Genomic DNA, 24,041 nt, shown 5'->3' on the forward strand with positions numbered 1-24,041 from the left:
TCCATAATCTTCTCTTGTTGTCCAGGTAATATCTCTGAGGGTCTCTTGAAACCACTGAAATGACAGGCTTAGAAGTTTCCTCTTGGCTTCTCTAGCTGGCTGATCTTCCTCCATTCCACCCACTGCTCCAGTCGGGCACAAGAGATAAAATGAAAAAGGGTAACTCCCAGCAGCTGGTCCAAGAGATACTAGTGGGGAGGGAGCAAGAGAAAAGAAATATGTGGGGGCCTCACAGGAGGAGTGGAAGAAAACTATACTATTTATAGATTCTTAAACCAATGAAAATACCTCCATCATTTTCTCTTGGGACAGATTCAGAGAGGAAGCACTGAGCAACAGTTCAAGACAGGCATTTCCTGTGGTTGAGTGGATAAGAGCGGCCTGCAGCCATGGAACAGGGTGAGCCAAGCCATCTATCCATGGGGCTTACTTGACTCTCAGTAGCTCCTCCATCATAATGTGTTTTTATTACAAGAAGTAGGATGGTGGTAGAGGTGATGGGGGGGGGCTATAGTAGGTGGTAGTATGGGTGCTGTGGTGGTGGTGGCAGTGGTATGGCTATGGGTGGCAACATGGTAGCTCATTGGTGGTAAATCGTTGGTCATAGTTGTGATGACAATGATGGTGGCTAACGTGGGTCAATGTTCTTACCCTTAACATGGATTTATGGCATCACAACATGATTATCCTCTGTAGGTTGTGATACATATGGAAGATAACCCTGGGAAAGCATGAGGGTGTCACAGCCTCAAAGCTAAGTGGGAGAGAGGTGCCTAAGATGGCTCAGTCGGTTAAGGTTCTGACTCCTGGTTTCGGCTCAGATCATGATCTCACTGTTTGTAAGTTTGAGCTCTGCATTGGGCTCTGTGCTAACGGTGCAGAGCCTGCTTAGGATTCTGCTCCCTCTTTCTCTGCCCCTCTCCTGCTCGCTCTCTATCTCTCTCTCTCTCAAAATAAATATAAAAGCATGAAAAAAAAAGCTAAGTGACAGAGAAGGGGAGGTAGGAGTCAGGGAATCCAACTACAAGGGGCAGAGGCCAACATAAAGCAAGGGAACAGGTAGAACTACAGGATGCAGAAAGCTCAGGGGCCTCTGCATGTCTATTAGTATATTTACATGGCTCATTGTCAGATGAGAACTGCCTGATAGACTGTCATAATACTCTCAGGCCCCCTCCTTGGAGAGTTTTTCTGGGCTGCATGGTGCCATGGGTTTGGTGAGCCTTTAGGTGAAAGAGCCAAGTATGATCTCAGGTGAGTTGGTTCTACTGTCCGGGCCTCACTCTTCTCATTTATAAACAAGAGAATCAGCTCAGTGATTTCCAAACCAGTTCTAAGAATTATTTGTGTTTGAAGAAGAAAGGAGTAGGAACAAAATTCTGGGTTTTATTCATTGTTTTTGGATTGGGACCAGAAAAGGAGGTCAACAATGAGAGCAGGCATTGCTCTTTTAATAATAGTAATAGTCCCATTTAATGAGACTTCCTATGTGTCTTACATTGTGCTAAGTGTATTATATAGGTATTACTTCATTTTATTTCCCCAACCCTGAAAGAGGGATGATTCCTTAGTCTAAGGAAGAGGAAAATGAGGCTCGGAGTGGTTAAATCACTTGCTTTAGGTGGCACAGTTAGTAGGTAAATTGAGCCAAGGATTTGAACCCCAGTTCATTTATGACTCCAGGGTCTCTGCTTTTGTCTCAACTTATGTTGTCACATTTACCTAGTCTCCATGACTTCTGTTTTCCACAGTAGCCCTGGGGATCAAGAACTGTGACTTCCAGGCAGCAAAAAACAATGAGGAGCACTACACCAAGGCCATCAGCTCCCAGCACCTCTTTGTGAGGAGAGGGAAGCCCTTCACCATCATCCTACACTTCCAGGCTCCAGTCCACACATTTCTGTCTACTCTGAAGAAGGTAGCCCTCATTGCACAAACTGGTAAGTGGGGCAGACCTAGACCTTCTTGGTGGCAGGACTGGGGGGTTCTTCTTCCAGCATCTTCTCAGGGAACAAAGGCGCAAATGAGCCACACTGCCCTGAGTCTGAGGAAGTCCTGCCCACCTGGCAGAGCTGTTGTGAGGATGAGATAATGTGCCTAAAAAAATAGTGTTATGATTCAGAAGCTGCTGAGCATCATTATCACTAAGGGGTTCCTTTTGGTTGCAAATATAATGATTAGTTTTGTATAAAACCCTGAATGACTCTAATCTAGACTTATGATAACATTTAGTTGCTACTTTTTCTTGAATTTGTACTACATGTCACACATTGGGCCAAGTACTTCACATGCAATATCTCATTAAGGCCTCACATTCACCTTACAAAGAAGGCACACTACTACACACATTTTATGCATTATGAACCTTTTCTAGATGTAGGTTCATGAGCACTGAGAACTTGTGGTCTCCCATCACCCTTTATTACCTCCCATTACTGGATGGGCTGCTTTCATTCTCACCAAAAACCAATTTTCACCTGTTCCAACTTTGTGATACTTGAGTTTATTACTCTCAGTTGTGACCAAGAGGTCCAAATGACCAGTTCTTCTCTGTGTGACTGCAGGAGAGCAGCCTTCCAAGGCCAACAAGACCCAAGCCACATTCCCAATTTCCAGTATGGGGGACCGGAAGTGGTGGAGTGCAGTGGTGGAAGACAGAGATGCCCAGTCCTGGAACATCTCTGTGACTACGCCCACAGATGCTATCATTGGCCATTACTCGCTCCTGCTGCAGGTCTTGGGCAAGAAGTCATTTCCCCTGGGCCGGTTCACAGTGCTCTTTAACCCTTGGGCTCGAGGTGAGTTTACACCCAAACCAGCCTGGGCTGCACAGGGACTCAAGGCACAGGAGTTGGGGCACAGCTCTGGCAGGGAGTGACAGGCCCAGGCTCCAGTGGGCAGCTCCCTCTAAGGATAGCACCAACACACAATTACTGTGTCGTCTGCTTCCTGGATGAATGGCCTCTCAGACCCAGGGTCTGTTTTGGTGTCACCCTTGGCAGAAGCAGCCTGGGGCCTCCCACTGAAAGCAAAGTCTTATCTCACAACTAAACCCTGGTGCTGGGTCAGGTTATTTGACCATAGGAGCTGAGATTCACTGAGATGACCCTAGAAGAGCTACTCTTTGTCATGACAGTACAGGGGCTGAGAACAGGAAAGTGGTTCAGGAATGGATACAACCTGAGTGATGGGCTTCTCTGTCTCCTCCCTGGGCTCCCATAGTCTGTCTCCAGGGCAAATCCAGGTTTTGTGGGACCTGAGATTTATATAACTTCATGGACCCCCTTTAAGAAAAACAATACAGGGGTGCCTGGGTGGCTCAGTCAGCTGGACATCAGACTTTGGGTTAGGTATAATGGATCTAATCTAGGCTTATGATAACATTTAGTTGCTACTATTTATTGAATTTGTACTACATGTCAGATATTGGGCCAAGTGCTTCACATGCAATATCTCATTAAAGCATCACATTCACCTTACAAAGAAGGCACACTACTACACACACTTTATGCACTGTGAAACTTTTCTAGATGTAGGTTCATCAGCACTGAGAACTTGTGCTCTCCTATCACACGGTTCGTGAGTTCGACCCCGTGTAGGGCTCTGCCCTGACAGCTCAGAGCCTGGAGCCTTCCTTGGATTCTGTGTCTCTCTCACTCTCTCTGCCCTTCCCCAACTTGTGCTCTCTCTCTCTCTCTCTCTCTCTCTCTCTCTGTCTCTCTCTCTCAAATCTAAATAAACATAAGAAAGAAGGAGGAGGAGGAGGAGAAGGAGGAGGAAGAAGAAGAAGAAGAAGAAGAAGAAGAAGAAGAAGAAGAAGAAGAAGAAGGAGGAGGAGGAGGAGGAGGAGGAGGAGGAGAAGGAAGAAGGAGAAAGAAGAAGGAGAATGAAGAAGAAGAAGAAGAAGAAGAAGAAGAAGAAGAAGAAGAAGAAGAAGAAGAAGAAGGAGGAGGAGGAGGAGGAGGAGGAGGAGGAGGAGAAGGAGAAAGAAGGAGAAGGAAGAAGAAGAAGAAGAAAAAGAAAGAAAGAGAAGAAGAAGAAGAAGAAGAAGAAGAAGAAGAAGAAGAAGAAGAAGAAGAAGAAAGAAGGAGGAGAAGGAGGAGGAGGAGGAGGAGGAGGAGGAGGAGGGGGAGGAGGGACTCCTGGGTGGCTCAGTTGGTTAAGCATCTTACTCTTGATTTCAGCTCAGGTCATGATCTTACAGTTCATGAGTTGGAGCCCTGCATCAGGCTCTGCACTGACAGCACGGAGCCTGCTTGGGACTCTCTCTCCCTCTCTCTCTGCCCCTCCCCTGCTCACTCTCTCTATCTCTCTCTCAAAAATAAATAAATAATTTTTTTTTTTAAAAAGAAGAAAAGAAAAGAAAACTAATACAAAATATCGAATTGCTCAGGCCTAAAGGGGTCTGTGTTAGTGTGGGGCCCAAAGCTTCAGCTTCATCAGCTCCACGGTAAATCTGCCCTGTTTGGTTGTCTCTGCTTCTCTCCACGTGTAAGTTCTGTTCTTACTACAGGCTGCTGGGCCCTCTCCACATTGACTTGTCTAGATATATGACTAGAGCAACAAACGGCTAGTGTTCCATAGCTCAGCAGACTAAGGGTGGGCTTTCCTGAGATCAGGTGACCTTCTGCAACCCAACCAGTGGCCACCGCTGGCAAAGCTCAGCCTTGGCGGTTGGGGCTATTTCACCTAAGAAAGATCATCAGACATGGTTGACATGCCCCAAACATGAGGAGGGCATCTCCTCTTCCTCCCCCTTCTGAAGGTTGAGTCTGTCTTTACTTTTTAAATCTGCCACCCACCACCTTAATCCTTGGGGCTCCCTGAACGGTTGTTTGGGGAAATGGAAAACATCTTTGACCAGCCTTCCTGTCCTCACTACCCCAGATGACAAGTGAAGAGCCTTTTCTTTTCACAAGTTTCACTGCCAGCCTGAGGGGCCGTCATTATAAGGCAGGGCTGGTAGACAAAAGGAAACAGGGAAGCAGAAGAAATCTTCCCAATTTTTTCCAGCCAGTTCCTGACTCCTTTTCTATGTGGCATCTGACCCCCAGTGGGCTCCCTCTCTCCACTTTTTTGCTAAGCGTTCTCCAATACCCCCTCCTTCAGGTAGTCCTGCCAATCCTCAGTTTAGGCTCTTTCCTGATCCAAGGGGGTGATCAGGTAGAGCAACAGATGAGAACAAATGTCCATTTAGGTGCCCCATCCCCATGTGGGTGAATGTGCAATCAGGGCCCCTTCAGCTGAGGGAGGACCCATGGCCCTCAACATATTGGCAGAAAGACCCTCAAGCCATTTCCTTCCAAATTGAGGCTCCAGTACATCTGTCTCACTGACTCAGATCCCACATCCAGAGCTAGGCCCTGGCAGGCAGAACAAAGACAAAGCAAAGATAGTTCTGAGACAGTGCTCAGTTCAGTGGGAACTCATAGTCTTGACTCCATGCCAGGTTTCTTGCCTCTACACTTGGCTTGTAGGGACCTGCCTAGGGAAGTCCTTTCCATGTGAGTCCAAATGGAGATGTCTGTGTGGGCAGGAGTGAGTTATTGGCTCTGCTTACCTGGGAGGTGATTAAGAAATTTTCAGGTTATCTGGGACTCAGTCTCATTTTAGCATTCTTGGAGATGGGACTCTCCCAGATTCAAAGGGAAATTTTACATGCTATAATGAAAGTCCTTTTCATAAGCAGGGAATTTTATAAAAGAGGGCTGCACCCCATCAGGGAAGGGGAAGGTGATGTTACCCATGCTCTGATAAGGTACCTCCCAGAGCCTTCAGAGTTTGGGGCCAAACACCTGTTTGAAGTGATTTCAGAGAGAGTACTCAAGATGGAGGGGCAGATGTCAAGGGCTCCTTGAGCACATGGTTCTGTGATTTTAGGCCCCAAGTTTTCAGGGCTTCCTGAATTTAATATCCTATTCTTCTGTTTCTTTGAGTACCCTCATCCCAGCAGATGTCTGGGGGAATAGTCTGCAAAGACTTTTCTCTTGTTAGTCCCCAGGAACCAACCTAAACACCCTATTTCCCCCACTCCCACCTAGCAACAGGTGCAGAGAGACACATGGCAAGCAGAGCACGTCCCCCTGCTGCTTCTGGCTTTCTAGAGTATCCTCCTTAAAGACCACCATCCTCCTCATGAACCCCAGCCCAGCCCATTGAGGAAGGCAGCAGGAGAGGCTTGAGAGACCATGGGAGTCTTAGACCCACTTGGATGCCACCAGGGTAGAAAGCCAATGCTCTGGCTTCTACTTTACCCAGCTCCACTATTCCCTCTGACCCTGTCTTACCAGATGCTCCTCTTTCTTTCTGCTCACCCCTGTCAACCTATGTTTGATTGTTTTTTTCTGAAGCACCATTTTTAAATTTATTTTCTTTTAAACATTTTATTTATTTATTTTAATGTTTGTTTATTTTAGAGAGAGAGACCACAAGCAGGGGATAGGGCAAGGAGAGAAGGGGACAGAGGACCCAAAATGGGCTCTGTGCTGATAGCAGAGAGCCCAATGTGGCGCTTGAACACATGAACTGTGAGATCATGACCTGAGCCGAAGTCAGACGCTTAACCGACTGAGACACCCAGGCGCCCCTGAACATTTTATTGTTGAGTAATCTCTACAACCAACATGGGGCTCAAACTCACAACCCGAGATCCAAAGTTGCATGCTCTACTGACTGAACCAGCCAGGTGCCCTTAAAACACTATTTTTTAAAATTGAACTTGTGAAAGAGACATAATAGGCACACTGGGAAGTTCTCTGAGCTGTTGCCAAATTATCTTAGGCCAAAAGCACTCTGGCTGCACATATCTTCTGGGAACCATTAGGCTTTTTAAGGTTGGCTTGTTACTATCTATCTGGCTGACCATGAAGGTCACCTTGGCTGACAAGGGACTCTGACCCCTTTCCCTACTCTGTACCAGAGAAGAGTCTGGGTTGCAGTAGAGTCAGTGGAAAGAGGGAGTTCCTCCTCAGTCTTCATCAGGCCCAGAGCTGAAGGGAAGACCTACAGCCAAACCTGACTGGGCAAGGAGGGCAGAGGCCTGGATATGGAGGGCAGGCCTACCACCTCACAGAACCTCATCCCTGCCTGTTTTTCACCAGAGGATGCTGTGTTCCTGGAGAGGGAGTCTCAACGCACAGAGTATGTGTTGAACCAGAACGGCCTCATCTACTTGGGTACAGCTGACTGCATCCAGGAGGAGCCCTGGGACTTTGGCCAGGTACAGGGACCTCTGGGGAAGACAAGGGCCAGTGATAGCCACATAGCCTTGTTCAGGCCAGACAGAGCTGGCATGTCCAAAAGCCCTTAAGTCATGAGGCCTTTTCTTTTCTTTTCTTTCCTTTCCTTTCTTTTTTTTTCTTTTCCTTTCCTTTCCTTTCCTTTCCTTTCCTTTCCTTTCCTTTCCTTTCCTTTCCTTTCCTTTCCTTTCCTTCTTTCCTTCTTTCCTTCCTTCCTTCCTTCCTTCCTTCCTTCCTTCCTTCCTTCCTTCCTTCCTTTCTTTTTTTTAAGGATTCAGTCCATAAGTTTATTTGCAAACATATCAAGTACATTGAATTCAAGAGTTTGATCCAGTTTTCAAAGACTGCACCTCTTAAAAAGCTCCCTTTCACATCTGTTTAATGGATTAATTAAAACACCTGTATTCCTTAAGCAGTTAGTATCTTACTATAAAAAAAGATGAAGCAAATTCAGATCCCAAGTATATAGTCATTGGGGTACCTGGCTAGCTAAGTCGGTGGAGCATCTGACTCTTGATGCTGGGGTCATGAGTTCAAGCCCCATGTTGAGCGTGGAGCCTACTCAAAACAAACAAACAAACAAAAAGTACATAATCCTCATAATTAGTAACAGCCACTTGTTTTCCACTAAAAATGGCAAATTTGTCCCTGGGTTCTCTTCATAGTGGCTCTTATGGACCACAGAGGTTGGGAACCTTCAGATGCTCTGTCCCAACATAACGCTGTTGGAAGTTCTGTGAAAGGCACCCAGACCCAAGATGGAAGAAATGGTGGCACCACACCAAGTCCTCCTTTTTCACAACCTTGTTCCCTGGTGTGTCAATGAGTCTGTTTCTTTCGGCAGTTTCAGCCATGTGGTGCCTCTCTTTCCTTAGGGCCACGTCAGACCTTCCTCCACAGCTTCCAGAGTTAACTTCCTAAACACCACAGCAAATCAAACCTCTGTTAAATCCCCACTGTCTACAGGATAATAACTAAATTCCCTGGCTCGACACATTAAGGCCCTTCATAACCAGTCCAGTACTTTTCTTTCCTCAAGAGCTAGCCATCCCATGCTCCAGCTTCTAGCCATCCCCTGAACAGACAGGTTGAATATGTCTGGAATACCTTTCCTCCTTTGTCACCCCCAGAAAATTCCTACCCATCTTTTCTTTTTTTTTCAATGTTTATTCATTTTTGAGAGACAGAGCATGAGTGGGGGAAGGGCAGAGAGTGAGAGAGACACAGAATCTGAAGAAGGCTCCATGCTCCGAGCTGTCAGCACAGAGCCCTACACGGGGCTCGAACTCATTAACTGTGAGATCATGACCCAAGCTGAAGTCGGACACTTAACCGACTGAGTCACCCAGGCACCCCCCTACCCATCCTTTAACACTGTCTGGATGTTTTTCCCAGGCCCCAAAGGTAAGAGTGACTCTCTCTGCTGTGCCCTCTGCTCTGGGTTGGCATCTCTCCTAGAACCCAACCATGTTGCTGAGATTGTATTCTAAGTGCCTCTGTGTCCCTCCCTACTCCTAAACTGCAGGTTCCTCAAGAGCAAGAGCTGCCTTGGTATCCTCCCCACGTGGGGCAGTGCTGGCAGGAGCTGTAGGAGCACATTAAATGGAAAATGATAGAAATGAAACAATACAGCCCTGGTTGTCAAGGGCTCACACCCTATTGAGAAACTCAGACAACAGAAGAGGCAAAGGACCAGACTGCCCATACACACAGACCAGGGGGTACAATGGGAGGGAGGGAAAAGCCAGAACTCCCATGGGAGACAAGAAGGCATGGCAGGAAGGAGTGGAACCTGAGTCTGGAAGAAGGATGAGGTGATGGTGGGGGGTGAGTACCCAACCTGGAGGCCGTTTATCATGTTTTGTGTGCTCCTTACAGTTTGAGGTGGATGTCATTGACCTCAGTCTGCACTTACTGAGCATGGACAAGCAGGTGGAGGAGTGGGGCAACCCCGTGCATGTGGCCCACATTTTGGGCGCCTCGGTGAGTGAGGTGGGAGGGAGAGGAGGCCAGCGTGGGGAGATGAGACAGGAGCTCTCTGCCAGAGCTGCCCATCTTTATAGCCCTGAAAATCTTCAAAGCACAAATGGTCCCTTCCTCCCAGGTACTTTGGTGCTTCCCGCTGTTCCTAAATGTCCTTTCAGAGGAGTAATGAGTTTCCCATTTCCTCTTGTGCCTCTGGACTCCCCTCTGAAGAGGTGGAGAGGGATGAGGTCAAGCCGTGAGGAGGTGGAGGTGGAAGCTTGGGATAAGTGGGCCTTGATGCCCCAGGTGCAAACACCCTCAAAGGAACCAGGGCCAGGGCAAGTGAAGGAGCAGTGAAAGCAGCCCCCAGGGAGAGGCAGTGCTCTTGCTCTTCTTGTGATGTGAGGCTTGTTTGCCATGTGGTCTACAAGTCCCTGGCTTCCAGAGGACTTGATAAAGAGGAGAATTCTCCGGGCCCCACCCCTAGAGATTACAACCCAGTGGGTAGGGTGAAGCCCACGAATATCCAAGCGATTCTCATGCAGTTGGTCTAAGCCCTCTTTATTCACCCCCTGGAGGCTATTCTGTCTTGGGCCCCATGTATCATCCACACATTTCCACAAACAGCTGCATGCTTTCATGGAGAAGAGGGTCTTGCCCACCCCACAGACCCACACCATCCAGGAAGCGGCCTTGCTGAACAAGCGCCGGGGCAGTGTGCCCATCCTGCGGCAGTGGCTCACAGGCCAAGGGCGACCTGTGTACGATGGCCAGGCCTGGGTGTTCGCTGCAGTTGCTTGCACAGGTACAGAGCCAGCTTGCTTGCCACACCCCCCTTGGCTACTGTATGGAGCGTCTGCCCTGCCTCTTGGGTTGTCCTGCGGCTTTCTCCCTGAAACTTTCCCTGCCTTTGCCCCAGTAGAGCAAGCCCCGGTGCTCTGGTGAATATTCGGTAAGCTTGCCCTGGCTGTACACTCTGCCTGCTGTGTAAATTTTTTGCACCTCATTTCTCAGCCTTTATGCATCCTGTGCTGTGTCGGTGCTAACTTCCTGGTGCCTGTGTCCCTCCTCTTTCCACAATGTCAGGTGGTATTTAAGACAGTGCCTGCCCAGAGGAGACACTGAAAACACTAGCTATACATAGCCAGGCCTCTCTGGCTCCCCCTGACTCTCTGGCCCCTTCCACGCAGTGCTGCGGTGCCTGGGAATCCCTGCTCGCGTCGTTACCACATTCGCCTCAGCCCAGGGAACTGGCGGACGCTTGTTTGTAGATGAGTACTACAATGAGGAGGGCCTTCAGAATGGAGAAGGCCAAAGAGGCAGAATCTGGTGAGAAGCCCAAAGAGGATGAAGTCTCAGACATGGAAGGGCTCCAAACCCACATGGTATAAGCCCCCCACACCCTGAGTGACCCTCGCACTGAGAGGAGGCCCTCAAGACTCTTATAAGTGGGACATGGATGGTCAGTGGTGCCATGCACCACCCCCCCCTACCTGGGAGCATGGCAGCCACTTTTACAGTGTCCTATGGCAATAATGACTCTGTGATTTCTAGAATGTCTTCAGCTTTTCAGAACTACTTTTGTCCCCATTTGAATTATTCACTTTGATGCCTTCAGGATCTTCCAGACTTCCACAGAGTGCTGGATGACCCGGCCTGCTTTGCCTCAAGGTTATGATGGATGGCAGATTCTGCACCCAAATGCTCACAGTGGAGGTGGAGGTAAAGCCTGGGGGTAGGCCCCCATACCATCCTAGGCTGCACAAGCTGAAGGAGTCCGTGGGAGAGGAAATATGAGCAGCAGGAGGTCCCAAGAGGGTCTGCATCCCCTAAAACTGGATGAGTTTTAGGAAGGAATGATAGTGGCCAGCAGAATGCTGACCTGAAGCCAGTAGGCTGAAAGGAACAAAGGTGTTAGCTATTTAGGCCCGAGGCTGTGGGAAGACTAGCCCTACCTCAGAACAACTGGCAAGGAAGCAGAATCCCAATGAAGGGTAGAGGGTCTTAAGATAACTGGTAGATGTGCTGGGTTAGGGGCTTGTAGGTGAGATTTCTGAGGTTCTGGATATGGATAAAGAGGGTATCAGGATAGGCTCAAGCTCAGAGAAGAAATCTTCAAGAGCCATAAAAGGATCACTCTTCCTTGCTCAGCAGCAGAATAGTAATAGAGCCTGGCACATAATAAGTGCTCAATAAAAATGAACTATTCCTAACTATAGCCAGAGTCGAGCTGGCTAAGCAACTCCTGTGTACTATGGTCCTCTGAGGTTCTACCTGTCCAGTTTCTGAGAGGGCTGCTGCCACAAGCCAGGACCAAAAAGGATTGTCACTACATAGTTGTGAATTTCACCTCTGCAATGCCCTTTCATAAACTCTGCCTAGTGCCTACCTCTGACCTTGATCTCGGGGAAGGGAAAATAGGACATAGGATGGGGACTAAGGTTATGCAGCTCTGGCTCAGGAGAGGTCTAGGTATGGTTCCTCTTGCTCACTGCCCTTTTCCTCCCTCAGTCCTCGAGTCCTGTGATCTGGTTCCTGTCAGAGCAGTCAAGGAGGGGATACTAGGACTGACGCCTGCAGTATCAGACCTTTTTGCTTCAGTAAATGCCTCGTGTGTGGTCTGGAAGTGTTGTGAGGATGACACACTGGAGCTAACCAACTCCAACACTAAGTATGTTGGCAACAACATCAGCACCAAGAGTGTGGGCAGTGACCGCTGTGAGGACATCACTCAGAACTACAAGTATCCTGAAGGTATTGGGCAGGGTTTTTCAGCACCTGAAATGCCAACAGAGGGGAAGGGATGGCCAGAAAGATATAGGCCAGAGAGAGTCACAGTCTTCTCCATATCCCATAAAATACATTTTTTAACCCTATTTGATACTCTTGACATTATGGGCCGGATAACTCTTCGTTGTGGGTGGCTGTGCATCTGGATGCTTATCAGCATTCACTAGATGCCAGCACCCCACCACCATGGGCAGTGACAACCAAAAAGTTCTCCATGTGCTTCTAAATGTCCTCCAGGGGACAAAATAAAACAACACATTTAATACCAAGTCCAGCTGCCAGAAGATGTTCTCCCTCTCTTCTTCTCACCCTCTCTTCCAGTACCCCAAATCTGTTCTGTCCTCCATATTGGTTAATGGCACCACCATCACCTATCTGTCCAAACAAGAAGGCTTGCACCCTCCTCAACTCTTCCTCCTTCATCACCCCACATTACTCTCACATCCATCTCCTCATCTCCTTCCCCATTGCCTATAGATAATTCAGGCCTCAACATCTCTTGTCTGTAGCATTGTAACACCTCCTAACTGGACCCCTGGGATCCAGTGTCTCCATTATTGTTCCCTTTCCAATTTACAGTTTCTAGAATGAGCTTTCTAAAACACAAAATAATTGTTACTCCCCTGCTCTAGAATATTCCATGGTCCACTGCCCTTGGAATAAGTCAACTCCTTCACTTAGGAAGATCTGAGTCCCTACAGACCTGTCCTCAGAGGCAGTAAGACTTGTCCAAAAGCTTGCTCTCCCACCATTCAAGGGACAAATGCATAGCACTTGAAGAACTTGGTCTTTGAATAAGTTGGACAAGACATGCTGTATCTAGAGTGGATCTGCCCAACAAAGACCTTTTTTGGTTTTTTTTAAAGTTTATTTATTTTGAGAGGGAGCAAGGGAGGGGCAGAGAGAGAGGGAGAGAAAGAATCCCAAGCAGGCTCCTCGCTGTCAGTGCTGAGCCTGATGTGGGGCTTGATCCCACAAACTGCAAGATCATGACCTTAGTTGAAATCAAGAATTGGACATTCAGCCAACTGAGCCATCCAGGTGCTCCAGACCTTTTTATTTTAAGCTTTTATTGAAATTCCAGCTAGTTAACAGTGTAATATTAGTTTCAAGTGTAGTGATTCAACAATTCCATACATTAGCCAGTGCTCATGATGACAAGTGCACTCCTTAACCCTCATCACCCATCCCCCCACCCACCTTCCCTCTGATAACTGTCCGTTTGTTCTCTATAGTTAAGAGTCTCTTTCTTGATTTGCCTCTTTCTTTTTATCCCCCTTTGCTCATTTGTTTTTTTAAATCCCACATGAGTGAAATCATATGGTATTTGTCTTTCTCTGGCAAGATTTCATTCTTTTTATGGCTGAGTAATATTCCATTGTGTGTGTGTGTGTGTGTGTGTGTGTGTGTGTGTGTGTGTGTATATATATCTTGTCTGTACGAGATATATATATATATATATATATATATATATACATATACGTGTACAGACAAGATATATATATATATATATATATATATATATATATATATATATATACACACACATATATATATACACACACACACATATCTTTTTTTATGCCAAATGTCATCAGTTGATGGACACTTAGGCTGCTTCCATACTTTGACTATTGTAGATAATGCTGCTATAAACATTGGGGTGCATGTATTCCTTTGAATTAGTATTTTTGTCTTGCTTGGGTAAATACCTACTTGCAATTGCTAGATTGCAGGGTAGTTCTATTTTTAACTTTTTGAGGACACTGCATACTGTTTTCCAGAGTGGCTGCACCAGTTTGCATTCCAACATTGCAAGAGGGTTCTCCACATCCTCACCAACACCGGTGATTTCTTATGTTGTTGATTTTAGCCATTCTGACATGTGTGAAGTGATACCTCATTGTAGTTTTGATTTGCGTTTCCCTGATGATAAGCGATGTAGAGCATCTTGTCATGTGGCTGTCAGTCATCTGTATGTCTTCTTTGGAGAAATGTCCATTCATGTCTTCTGCCCATTTTTAAATTTGATTATTCATTTTTTGCATGTTCAGTTTTATAAGTTCTTTATTTTGAGTGTTAACCCTTTATTGGATATGTCATTTGCAAATATTCTCTCCCATTCTATAGGTTGCCTTTTAGTTTTGCTGTTTGTTTCCTTCACTGTGCAGCTTTTTATTTTGATGTAGTCCCAAAAGTTTATTTTTGCTTTTCTCTTGCCTCAATATCTTTTTTAATTGTTTATTTAGTTATTTATTTTGAGAAAGAGGTGGGGGGCAGAGAGAGAATCCCAAGTAGGCTCCGTGCTGTCAGCCCAGACCCTGACACAGGGCTGAATCTCACAAACTGTGAGATCATGATCTGAACCAAAATCAAGAGGAAGATGCTTAACCAACCAAGCCACCCACGCACCCCTCAGGAGACATATCTAGAAAGAAGTTACAGCCTGTGTTTTCGGATTTTTATGGTTTTGGTCTCATGTTCGGACTTTTTTTTTTTTTTTTTTTTTTTAAGCTAAATGTGGTCTTAGAGGGTTACAAAGCTCTTATGACTTTGGGATTTGAGTAGCATTGGGTAAATGAATCTTAATCCTGGACTTTTATTAGAAGAGTCTATACCCTCTGGATAAGAGGCCTGTTTTATTTCCTCCATTCTTCAGGATCTTTTCAAGAAAAAGAAGTGCTGGAAAGAGTCCAGAAAGAGAGAATGGAACATGAAAAGGACAGTGGCATCCATCCTCCCAGGCTCAAGACTGCTGAGCCTCTATACCTGTTCTTGGAAGCACCCAGCTCCCTATGCCTAGGAGGGAATGCCCAGTTCTCAGTGATCCTGGTTAACCCCACTGATGAGGAGAAGGCTGTGGAGCTGGCAATTGGGGTGCAGGCAATGTACTACAATGGCATCCTTGCTGCCAAGCTCTGGAAGAACAAGCTGTTCCTCACGCTTGGTGCCAACATGGGTAATTCTAAGGCCTTGCCAGACCTCCTCAACCCCCAGCTCCTACCCTGGGTAGGCAACAGCCATGGGGCACACCGGAAGTTCTGAAGAGGTGGCTTCTAGACCCTGGTGTGCCCTCTGTCTGTCATTCAACACATATTTATTGAGCTTCACATAGAAAAAAGCACTCACAATTCCAACTGCAGTCAGATAAGTAAACAGACCATGACTGCAGTATAAGAAGTATTTGATGATGTAAACAGAGTACAATGGCAGGGGATCATGTCACCCAGGTTGGAGCAGGCTGCTCCCAGATACATCAGACTACACCGAGTCTGAAAGGATGAGTAGGAAGGGCAGCGACAGGCAGAAAAGTGAGTCACGAGTATTCAAGGCAGAAGGAACAACATGTACACAGGTTCTCCCTCCTCCCCCAAATTCCTACTTAATTGGTCTGGGATGGGGTCCAGGCAATGGTACTTTTTAAAAGCTCCCTATGTTACCCTGGACTAGAGTAGTTGTTCTTAAACCTTGCTGCATATATGAATCACCCAGGGAAATTGGATGCTCAGCCTGAACCCCAGACCAATTAAATCAGAAACCCCATGGTTTGACCCAAACATCAAAAACTGTTTAAATTCTTTGGGTGACTCCAATGGGCAGGCAAGAGACAATCAGTGGACTACAGCTTGTCTACATTATTGCAACAGTCTCCTAACCAGCACACACAGCCCCCAGTTTCTCCACCATGTTTCCTTTTTGCGGGGTGCAGGGACTTGGATCATGCAGACTTGTATATCATGCCAAGGAGTTTGAATTTTGTTCTCTAGGCAGTGGGGAGCTAGGAAAAATTGAACTAAAGGAGCAAATGTGATCAGAAATTCATTTTGGCAGAATGGAATGGAAGGGGTCATATTAGAATACTGGTTCTGAATCTTGGCTACATGTTGAATCACCTGGGGAACTCAAAAAAAAATTTAATGTTTATTTTTGAGAGAGAGAGAGACAGAGTGCAAGCGGGGGGGGGGGGGTGGGCAGAGAGAGAGAGGGAAAAACAGAGTTGGAAGCAGGCTCCAGCTCCCAGCTGTCAGCACAGAGCCCGATGTGGGGCTCAAACTCACGAACCATGAGATCATGACATGAGCCTAAGTTGGCCACTTAACCAACTGAGCCACCCAGGTACCCCTTACCTGGGGAACTTTAAAAATATTGCTGCCTGGGCCTCACCACCAGAGTCTGATATAATTGATTTGGTGTGCAGCTTGGCACTGGGATCATTTTATAAAGCTCTCTTTATGACTCTAATGTGCATGTAATGTTGAGAAACACTGGATCAGAAGTTGGAAAGTTTTGTAATAACCAAGTCAAGGAATGAAGGAGAAACCAGAGTAGCAGCACTTCAAATGAAGACATATTAAGGAGGTGGGATAGATTTGGACTTGTGAATATGTATGGGGGGGTGGTTGGAGGGTTGCTTTCAGTTTGGATGAACCCCTAGAATAGGGAAAATGAGGAAGAATAAGTATGGGCCCATTGGGTTCGAAAGCCCATGAGACAACCAGAGATGGCCAGGAGACAGCTGGAAACCTAAGCCTGGCATTCAAAATAAAGGTCTTGGTTTGAGACCAGATGAGGAATCCCAGCACAGAGGGGGCTGCCAAGTCAGGGCATCGATGAGCTCATGGGGGTAGAAGAAGGGGTGTGAGAAGAGAAGAGGGTGAAGGCAGGCAGCACCAGCATGTAGGGGGAAGGCAGGGAAGGAGCAGAAGGTGAATGGAGAAGTCAAAGACAGGAGGACCACCCAGCAGGGTCAGGAGAGTAGCCACAAAATGTCAAGACTGAAAAGTAGACACTGAGGGAGTGGTCTTACTGAGAAGTGATGGCAAAGGACAGCATCCTAGGGGTTAAACTGATTGAGTTGAGAAAGCAAGACACAGTGTGCCAGTCCTTCCTGGAAGAACAGACAGAAAAAGGAAACAGGATGAGTGGTTGTCAGCAGGGGCACTGGGTAGAGAGAGGGTGGGTTTTTTTGTTTGTTTAAGATGAGAGAGCAGAATCTGCTTTCGTGCTAAGGAAAATAATCAACAGAGAGGGAAAGACTGAAGCCTCAGGAAAGATGGGTTAAAATTGGTGGTGCAACCCTTGGGGAAAGGAGGGGCAACTAGAATAACTGTAGCTTATTTTTGGCAAACATAGGGTTAAGTGTACATTATGAATTATATCATTTATCCTCACAACAACCTTAAGAGGTAGCAACCACTGGTATCCCCACTTTACAGATGAGGAGACAAAGACAGAGAGCTTAAATAATTTGCCCAAAGTTACACAGCAGGCAATAGTGGGGTCAGGATGGGACACAGACCTCAAAAGTGGAGGTTCAACTTGGGGAGGGCGGACACTTCATCTTCCAGGTGGCAGCAGGGGTAGAGATCTATGTCTACGGGGTTGGGAATGGGAACATGAGCTTGAGAAGATTCCTCAAGGATGAAGGATGGCTTCATTTTCTCTGCAAAAGGGAAACTGAAGAAACAGAATAGGGAGGAACTAAGTAAGCATATATTTAGCAACGACTGTGTGGTAGCATCTGAGATAAGCACTCAGTATCTCATTTAACACAAGCTATCCCACCAGGTAGGCATTCTTATCAGACAAGGCAACTGAGGCCAGAGAGCTTAACTCATTCTAGTTTACAGGAACCTTCCACAACCCTACTGAGGAGGTCTGCCAAGAGCGCTGGCGGAGGCAGTGATGGTGGTGGGAGTGGGGTCTTGAGTGAGTTCCAAGTTTGAAATTGCTGTGAGAAATGGGGCATCTTGCTGGCTTCAGTGCGATACTGACTCCTTTGCACTGTGTGTAACTATTCCTTCTTTCCAGGGCACATGCACTCATTCCTTTGCACTGACTCTGCCTGTCGTATGTTTCAGTTTATGAAACCACCACCAACAGCCTGTCCTTCTCCTGTTTTGAGCAAAGCCCACCAGAGAACAGCTTCCTCAGACTCACGGCCATAGCCACGGCAACGCAATCTGAGTCCAGCCTCAGCTGCTTTGCTCAGGAAGACATTGCCATTTGTAGACCACGCCTAGTCATTGAGGTAGGCACCAGTCTTTCCCCGAATTGCTATCCTTTGCTCTGTTTCAGAAGGAATCAAAGCCCCTCAAGCTTCAGGGCAAAAGACTGTGCTGTAGGATTACCCGAAAAGGCTAGGTTGACAGATCTCTCTTAAAAGAGATAGTTTTTTACATATGCTATTAAGGTTTACATCTTCCAACCTTTTTTTGGTTAAAGTTTTTTTTTTTTTAACAATCATGGTCTTCATTTTTTTTTGTCTTTTTTTTTTAATTTGCATCCAAATTAGTTAGCATATAGTGCAAGTGATTTCAGTAGATTCCTTAGTGCCCTTTACCCATTTTAGCCCATCCCCCCTCTCACAACACCTCCAGTAACCCTGTTTGATCTCTATATCTAGAGTTTCTTATGTTTTGTCCCCCTCCCTGTTTTTATATTTTGTTTCCCTTCCCTTATGTTCATCTGTTTTGTCCCTTAAAGTCCTTATGAGTGAATTCATATGATTTTTGTCTTTCTCTAATTTCACTTAGCATAATACCCTCCAGTTCCATCCATGTAGTTGCAAATGACAAGATTTCATTCTTTTTGATCGCCAAGTAATACTCTATTGTATATATACACACATTTTCTTTATCCATTCATCCATCGATGGACATTTGGACTCTTTCCATACTTAGGCTATTGATAGTGCTGCTATAAACACGGGGGTGCATGTGTCCCTTCGAAACAGCACACCTGTATCCAGTGGATAAATGCCTAGTAGTGCAATTGCTGGGTCGTAGGGTAGTTCTATTTTTAGCTTTCTGAGGAACCTCCATACTGTTTTCCAGAGTGGCTACACCAGCTTGCATTCCCAGGTTAAAGATTTTTATGAGGATCTCCCCAGTTGCTGCCTTCATAGTTAGAAGGATAATACCAGCCAATGCTTATTTAGTGCTTTATACATAGGCCAATGTATTTTCAACTTCTTTTAATACAAAATCCCTGTGAGGTGGAACTATTCCTATTCAGATGAGGAAACAGTCCTAGAGAGTATCATGCCCATGATCATAAAAATGGGATGTTTCAAAGGCTTATGGCTTTTGATTTAATCCTCTTTCCATGTCTACCCTGGCCAAAATTAATGCAATCTAGTCCCAGCCCTCAAGGAGGTTATATTATAATTAAGTAAAGGAGACATAATGTTTGGTCTTTTATGTAAGTGCTTAAATAGAGGTACAAAGTCACTATGGGATAAGTGAAGTAAGGGGATTAATTCCAGCTGGTTTGAGGAAGACTTAATGGAAAGAGATGGCATTTATGCTGGGCCTTGAAAAATAGGTAAGCTTCAGTGCAGAGGTGGAGGAAGGCCACTGCAGGCAGAAGACTCAACACAGAGGCCCAAAAGAAGGGAGCCTGAGGGGTGTGCTGGGATGGGAAAGTGCCCAGGGTGGCTGGGATGTCGTTTAGTTGAGGGAGAACAGGTGAGGCTGGCGAAGGAGATTGGGGTCAGGCCACGAAGGGCTCTGAATGCCAACCAAAGATGAATTCTGAAGACAATGGGAAACCCCTCACCTTTTTTTCTTTACAATAATTTTTTTTAATGTTTATTTATTTTTGAGACAGAGAGATGGTGGGGGGGTGGCAAGGTAGGGGCAGAGAGGGAGACACAGAATCTGAAGCAGGCTCCAGGCTCTGAACCATCAGCACAAAGCCTGACATGGGGCTGGAACTCATGAACTGTGAGATCATGATGTGAGCCAAAGTCGGACGCTCAACCTACTGAGCCCCCCAGGTGCTCCTACCCCTCACCTTTCTAAGCGGAGGAGAGGCACCATCAGAGATGGCTACTCATGAATCAAGGGTAAGAATAAATGCAGGAAGACCAGGTAGAGGGGTAAAGAAGTCAGCTGTGGAGTTTGGGAAGGAAGTTTGGAGTTTGGAGTCCGGAAGGCAGAGGCAGAAGAGTAACTGAAGAGAGTACAGGGAGGATGCCTAGGAAGGGAAGCAATAACTGTGCCTCTGTGCTCTTGACATCTGCTTCAGGTTTTGCCTCTTCCCACAGATGCCAGAAACAACAGAGCAATATCAACTTCTTAAGGCTTCAGTCAGCGTCCATAACTTCCTAGATGTTCCCATGCAGGACTGTGTGATCTCCATTTTCGGAAGGGGGCTCATTTACAGAGAGAAGAGATACAGGTAAGAGACTACAAGCTTCTCATCCCGCTAAAACACCTCAACTAGTCAGAAAGACAGGGACCCAAAATTAATGACTGCCTTTTTGCCATGTCCATTGAGACAGAGGAAATACCTCTGCAAGTTGAACTAAAAGAATTAGGGCCTCTCTCATCCTGGGAGACAGGAGTGAGGGAGGCTACATGCCCCTTGGGCACCCACACGACCCTGATCGCTGCTCTGCAGTCAGGGAGGTTAGGCCTGAGTACTAGAGACTATCACAGGGAGGGTAGGCTGCCTCTTGGTGCAGCCAGTGAACTGCATTCTACTAATGACAATCATAATACAAAATTTTGTTTAAATATTCCTTTTTATTCCTGTTCCCACCAGCCCCTTTTGCATTCTTTTGTTAAGTGTGTGTATCCTTTCATCAGAATGTGTAAAAAGTGTGCTATAAGACAGTATTTTTTTATTTTTAATCTTTATTTATTTTTTTTAAATTTTTTTTTTTTTTTAATGTTTTTAATTTATTTTTGGGACAGAGAGAGACAGAGCATGAACGGGGGAGGGGCAGAGAGAGAGGGAGACACAGAATCGGAAACAGGCTCCAGGCTCCGAGCCATCAGCCCAGAGCCTGACGCGGGGCTCGAACTCACGGACCGCGAGATCGTGACCTGGCTGAAGTCGGACGCTTAACCGACTGCGCCACCCAGGCGCCCCAATCTTTATTTATTTTTGAGAGAGAGAGAGAGAGACAGAGCACAGGCAGGGGAGGAACAGAAAGAGAGGGAGACACAGAATCTGAAGCAGGCAGGCTCCAGGCTCTGAGCTGTCAGCACAGAGCCTGACACAGGGCTCAAACCCACGAACTGTGAGATCATGACCTGAGCCAAAGTCAGATGCTTAACTGACTGATCCACCAAGGCGCCCCTATAAGACTGTATTTTTAACTTATGTACATTATATCTAATCTTACTTTTCACTCAGAACTGTTTCTGAGATTCATCTGCATATGTTGCATCCATTGCTTCTGCAACATAATGCTTCACTGTGTACATCCCAGACTTCCTACCACTCTCTTTCCACAGTGATAGGCACCCAGAGTGCCACCAACTCGCAAACACCACAAATACTATTGCAATGAACATCCTCGTGCATCTTCTTATTGCTAGGTCACAGAATATGACCTGGTTTGACTGGGTACTATCAGATTTGTTTGCAGAATGACTGCAGAAGTCCACACTCCCTCCAGCAGTACATGAGTTTCTGAATTCCTACCATTCCTCCACTCTTGGCAACACCCTGCTTTCTCTTCTCTTCTGGGCTAATAGAAAGAAGGTAATATCTCTATCACCTCATTGTTTTAATTTGCAACTCTTCATATATTTATTAGCTTTTTCTGTTTCCTCCTCTGTAAAAGGTGTGTTCTCTTTGCCCACTTTTCTTTTGTGTTCCAGCTTTTTCTCCTTGTTGATTTGTAGGAGTTCTCTACATTAGTCCCTTGTTGGTTTCAGTAGGTTGCAGGAATCTTCTTTCATTACCTCTTCTCACTGTGTCACTGTATCCTTTGTTGAAAACACAGTATACAATTTAGAGTTCACGATACTTACTCCTACCATCCCTGAAATTGCTGACAGTTGTCTGGTTATTGAGCGTGTGCCTCAGCCTTATGAAACTCAATGAATCACTCTTGCCAATAAGTTGAGAGGAGGGACTGCCAACATTCAACTACATTTTTGTGGTATCCCTGATCAACTGTGGAGAAAGCTCCTCACAGGGAATCTGCACTATGCCCTTAGTCACTGTAAGAAGGTCCACAGGAAGGCCAGGAGGTTCTTGATAGGGCTCCAAAGACCAACTGTTGTCATACTGACATCTTCTGTATATGTCCACTGTATTCTCACAGCACTTAGCAACACAAGGGTTCCAAAACCAAAGCTTTCCCAAACATACCCCGGGTAATACCAAGAGTGGGACCAGACTGAAGTCACAGGTGATAAAAGAAATAACAGATGCAGCTTAGAAGCCCTTAGAATAGGATGTTTCTCTTCTCAACCATGCAATTGTTCACCATAGGGAGGCTACTGTCTTGTATTCCCTTAAAACCTCCTCTGTTCCTTCCTTCCTTCCTTCCTTCCTTCCTTCCTTCCTTCCTTCCTTCCTTCCTTCCTTCCTTCCTTCCTTCCTTCCTTCCCTCCTTTCTTTTTCTTGAAATTTATTGTCAAATTGGTTTCCATACAACACCCAGTGCTCATCCCAAAAGGTGCCCTCCTCAATACCCATCATCCACTGTCCCCTCCCTCCCACCCCCCATCAACCCTCAGTTTGTTCTCAGTTTTTAACAGTCTCTTATGCTTTGGTTCTTTCCCACTCTAACCTCTTTTTTTTTCCTTCCCATCCCCCATGGGTTTCTGTTAAGTTTCTCAGGATCCACATAAGAGTGAAAACATAGGGTATCTGTCTTTCTCTGTATGGCTTATTTCACTTAGCATCACACTCTCCAGTTCCATCCACGTTGCTACAAAGAGCCATATTTCATTCTTTCTCATTGCCACGTAGTACTCCATTGTGTATATAAACCACAATTTCTTTATCCATTCATCAGTTGATGGACATTTAGGCTCTTTCCATAATTTGGCTATTGTTGAGAGTGCTGCTATAAACATTGGGGTACAAGTGCCCCTATGCATCAGTGCTCCTGTATCCCTTGAAAACCTCTTCTGTTTCAACAGCAGGTACTTAAATGTTTATTTCTTCACAGTTCACCTCTTTAAGTAGGGAAAGAGTCACAGGGGCCAGCAAAGCAATGGGAAAGAACTATCACCTGCCTTTTCCTTTATTTCAGATTAGCTTCAGTGCGGCCCAGAAAGACCTTGTACACCCAATTCCAGTTCACACCAACACAGGTGGGGCCCCAGAGGCTCACTGTGGAAATGGACTGTGATATGTTCCAGAACCAAACCAACTACAGAAATATCACTGTGAAAGCCCCTGAACTTCCCGCTTAAACTTCCATTAAGTATCCCATGATTAAAGTCTGATGCTGATAACATGAACTTGGCCCACTGGAGAAATATGTAAACTATTAACTATATAGAGAATAAGTACTGGAAGAAAAAATAAAAGTGGACTCCTTTTGTACAAAGTTGTAATTTTTTTTTGTTTACATTGTTTCATTGCTTTGACACTCTCAGTGTGATTTTAACTCCTTCTGTTCACAACTCTTATTAAACTTATAGAATGGCACTTCATAAAAGTAAATTAAAACTCATTTGACATAAGGAATTTCAACCCAAGTACACACTCATGGCTCAGAAGAATGCCTGCTGTTGCTGATTATACCTAAAAAGACCGCGGGGACATCAGAAGGGCAGACGGGGTAAGTTACATCTATGTAAGGCAAAGAACTGGCATTAGAGGTTGTGGAGACCTATAGCACATGCACAAGGCCCAAGTCAGGTCACCAGAATACACATCACTACAGGCGATGTACACCTTGCTTCCCAGTATGTGATCGTCCAGACCAATGCAAAAATATAATGAAGGTTGTGCAAAAGGACTAACTGAAAGCCCCTTAAAATTATACAAACTCTCTTATACGTTTAAAAATTTTTTTTCAACGTTTTTTTTTTTTTTTTTTTAATTTTTTTTTGGGACAGAGAGAGACAGAGCATGAACGGGGGAGGGGCAGAGAGAGAGGGAGACACAGAATCGGAAACAGGCTCCAGGCTCTGAGCCATCAGCCCAGAGCCCGACGCGGGGCTCGAACTCACGGACCGCGAGATCGTGACCTGGCTGAAGTCGGACGCTTAACCGACTGCGCCACCCAGGCGCCCCAAAAATTTTTGATTTATAAAAATTTTGTATTTACATTTGGAGACACATGTA

The 24,041-nt window shown here is 45.9% G+C and overlaps 2 protein-coding genes across 9 annotated transcripts in view; one reads left to right on the top strand and one right to left on the bottom strand.

The window, feature by feature from the left end:
- Positions 1 to 24,041, bottom strand: part of CCNDBP1 (cyclin D1 binding protein 1) — a 45,292-nt gene that overhangs the window by 10,894 nt on the left and 10,357 nt on the right. Inside the window, exon 12 of one of the 4 annotated variants that reach the window (XM_058738009.1) lies at positions 11,876 to 11,981. The exons of 1 other annotated variant lie outside the window; for it this stretch is intronic. In XM_058738009.1, the coding sequence (XP_058593992.1) occupies positions 11,975 to 11,981 (7 nt within the window). In that variant the 3' untranslated portion in view covers positions 11,876 to 11,974. Of the gene's footprint in view, positions 1 to 11,875; positions 11,982 to 15,951; positions 17,451 to 24,041 lie in introns of those variants that run through there. 2 more of the 4 variants (XM_058738007.1, XM_058738008.1) reach the window with 2 other exon arrangements.
- EPB42 (erythrocyte membrane protein band 4.2) lies at positions 210 to 23,209 on the top strand. 5 transcript variants are annotated; one of them, XM_058737996.1, is made up of 13 exons: positions 210 to 399; positions 1,755 to 1,940; positions 2,565 to 2,798; positions 7,101 to 7,219; positions 9,117 to 9,221; positions 9,831 to 10,008; positions 10,394 to 10,532; positions 10,822 to 10,925; positions 11,715 to 11,957; positions 14,653 to 14,952; positions 17,855 to 18,024; positions 20,044 to 20,177; positions 22,999 to 23,209. In XM_058737996.1, exons 1-13 carry the CDS (start codon positions 390 to 392, stop codon positions 23,159 to 23,161), a joined length of 2,085 nt encoding a protein of 694 aa, XP_058593979.1. In that variant the 5' UTR covers positions 210 to 389; the 3' UTR covers positions 23,162 to 23,209. The 5 variants fall into 5 exon arrangements, with proteins under 5 accessions (XP_058593979.1, XP_058593977.1, XP_058593981.1 ...); XM_058737994.1 differs by having other exon boundaries at positions 211 to 399; positions 1,752 to 1,940; XM_058737995.1 differs by lacking the exon at positions 210 to 399 and adding an exon at positions 1,167 to 1,254 and having other exon boundaries at positions 1,752 to 1,940.

Source organism: Neofelis nebulosa, chromosome 7 (genome assembly GCF_028018385.1).
Source record: "Neofelis nebulosa isolate mNeoNeb1 chromosome 7, mNeoNeb1.pri, whole genome shotgun sequence".
Taxonomy (NCBI): Eukaryota; Metazoa; Chordata; class Mammalia; order Carnivora; family Felidae; genus Neofelis; species Neofelis nebulosa.

Excerpts from the sequence above, each read along its gene's own strand:
- EPB42 (XM_058737994.1), top strand. Across the intron at positions 1,941-2,564 it reads AGCCCTCATTGCACAAACTG|GAGAGCAGCCTTCCAAGGCC; the intron begins GTAAGTGGGGCA and ends GTGTGACTGCAG. Across the intron at positions 10,533-10,821 it reads GGCCAAAGAGGCAGAATCTG|GATCTTCCAGACTTCCACAG; the intron begins GTGAGAAGCCCA and ends TGATGCCTTCAG.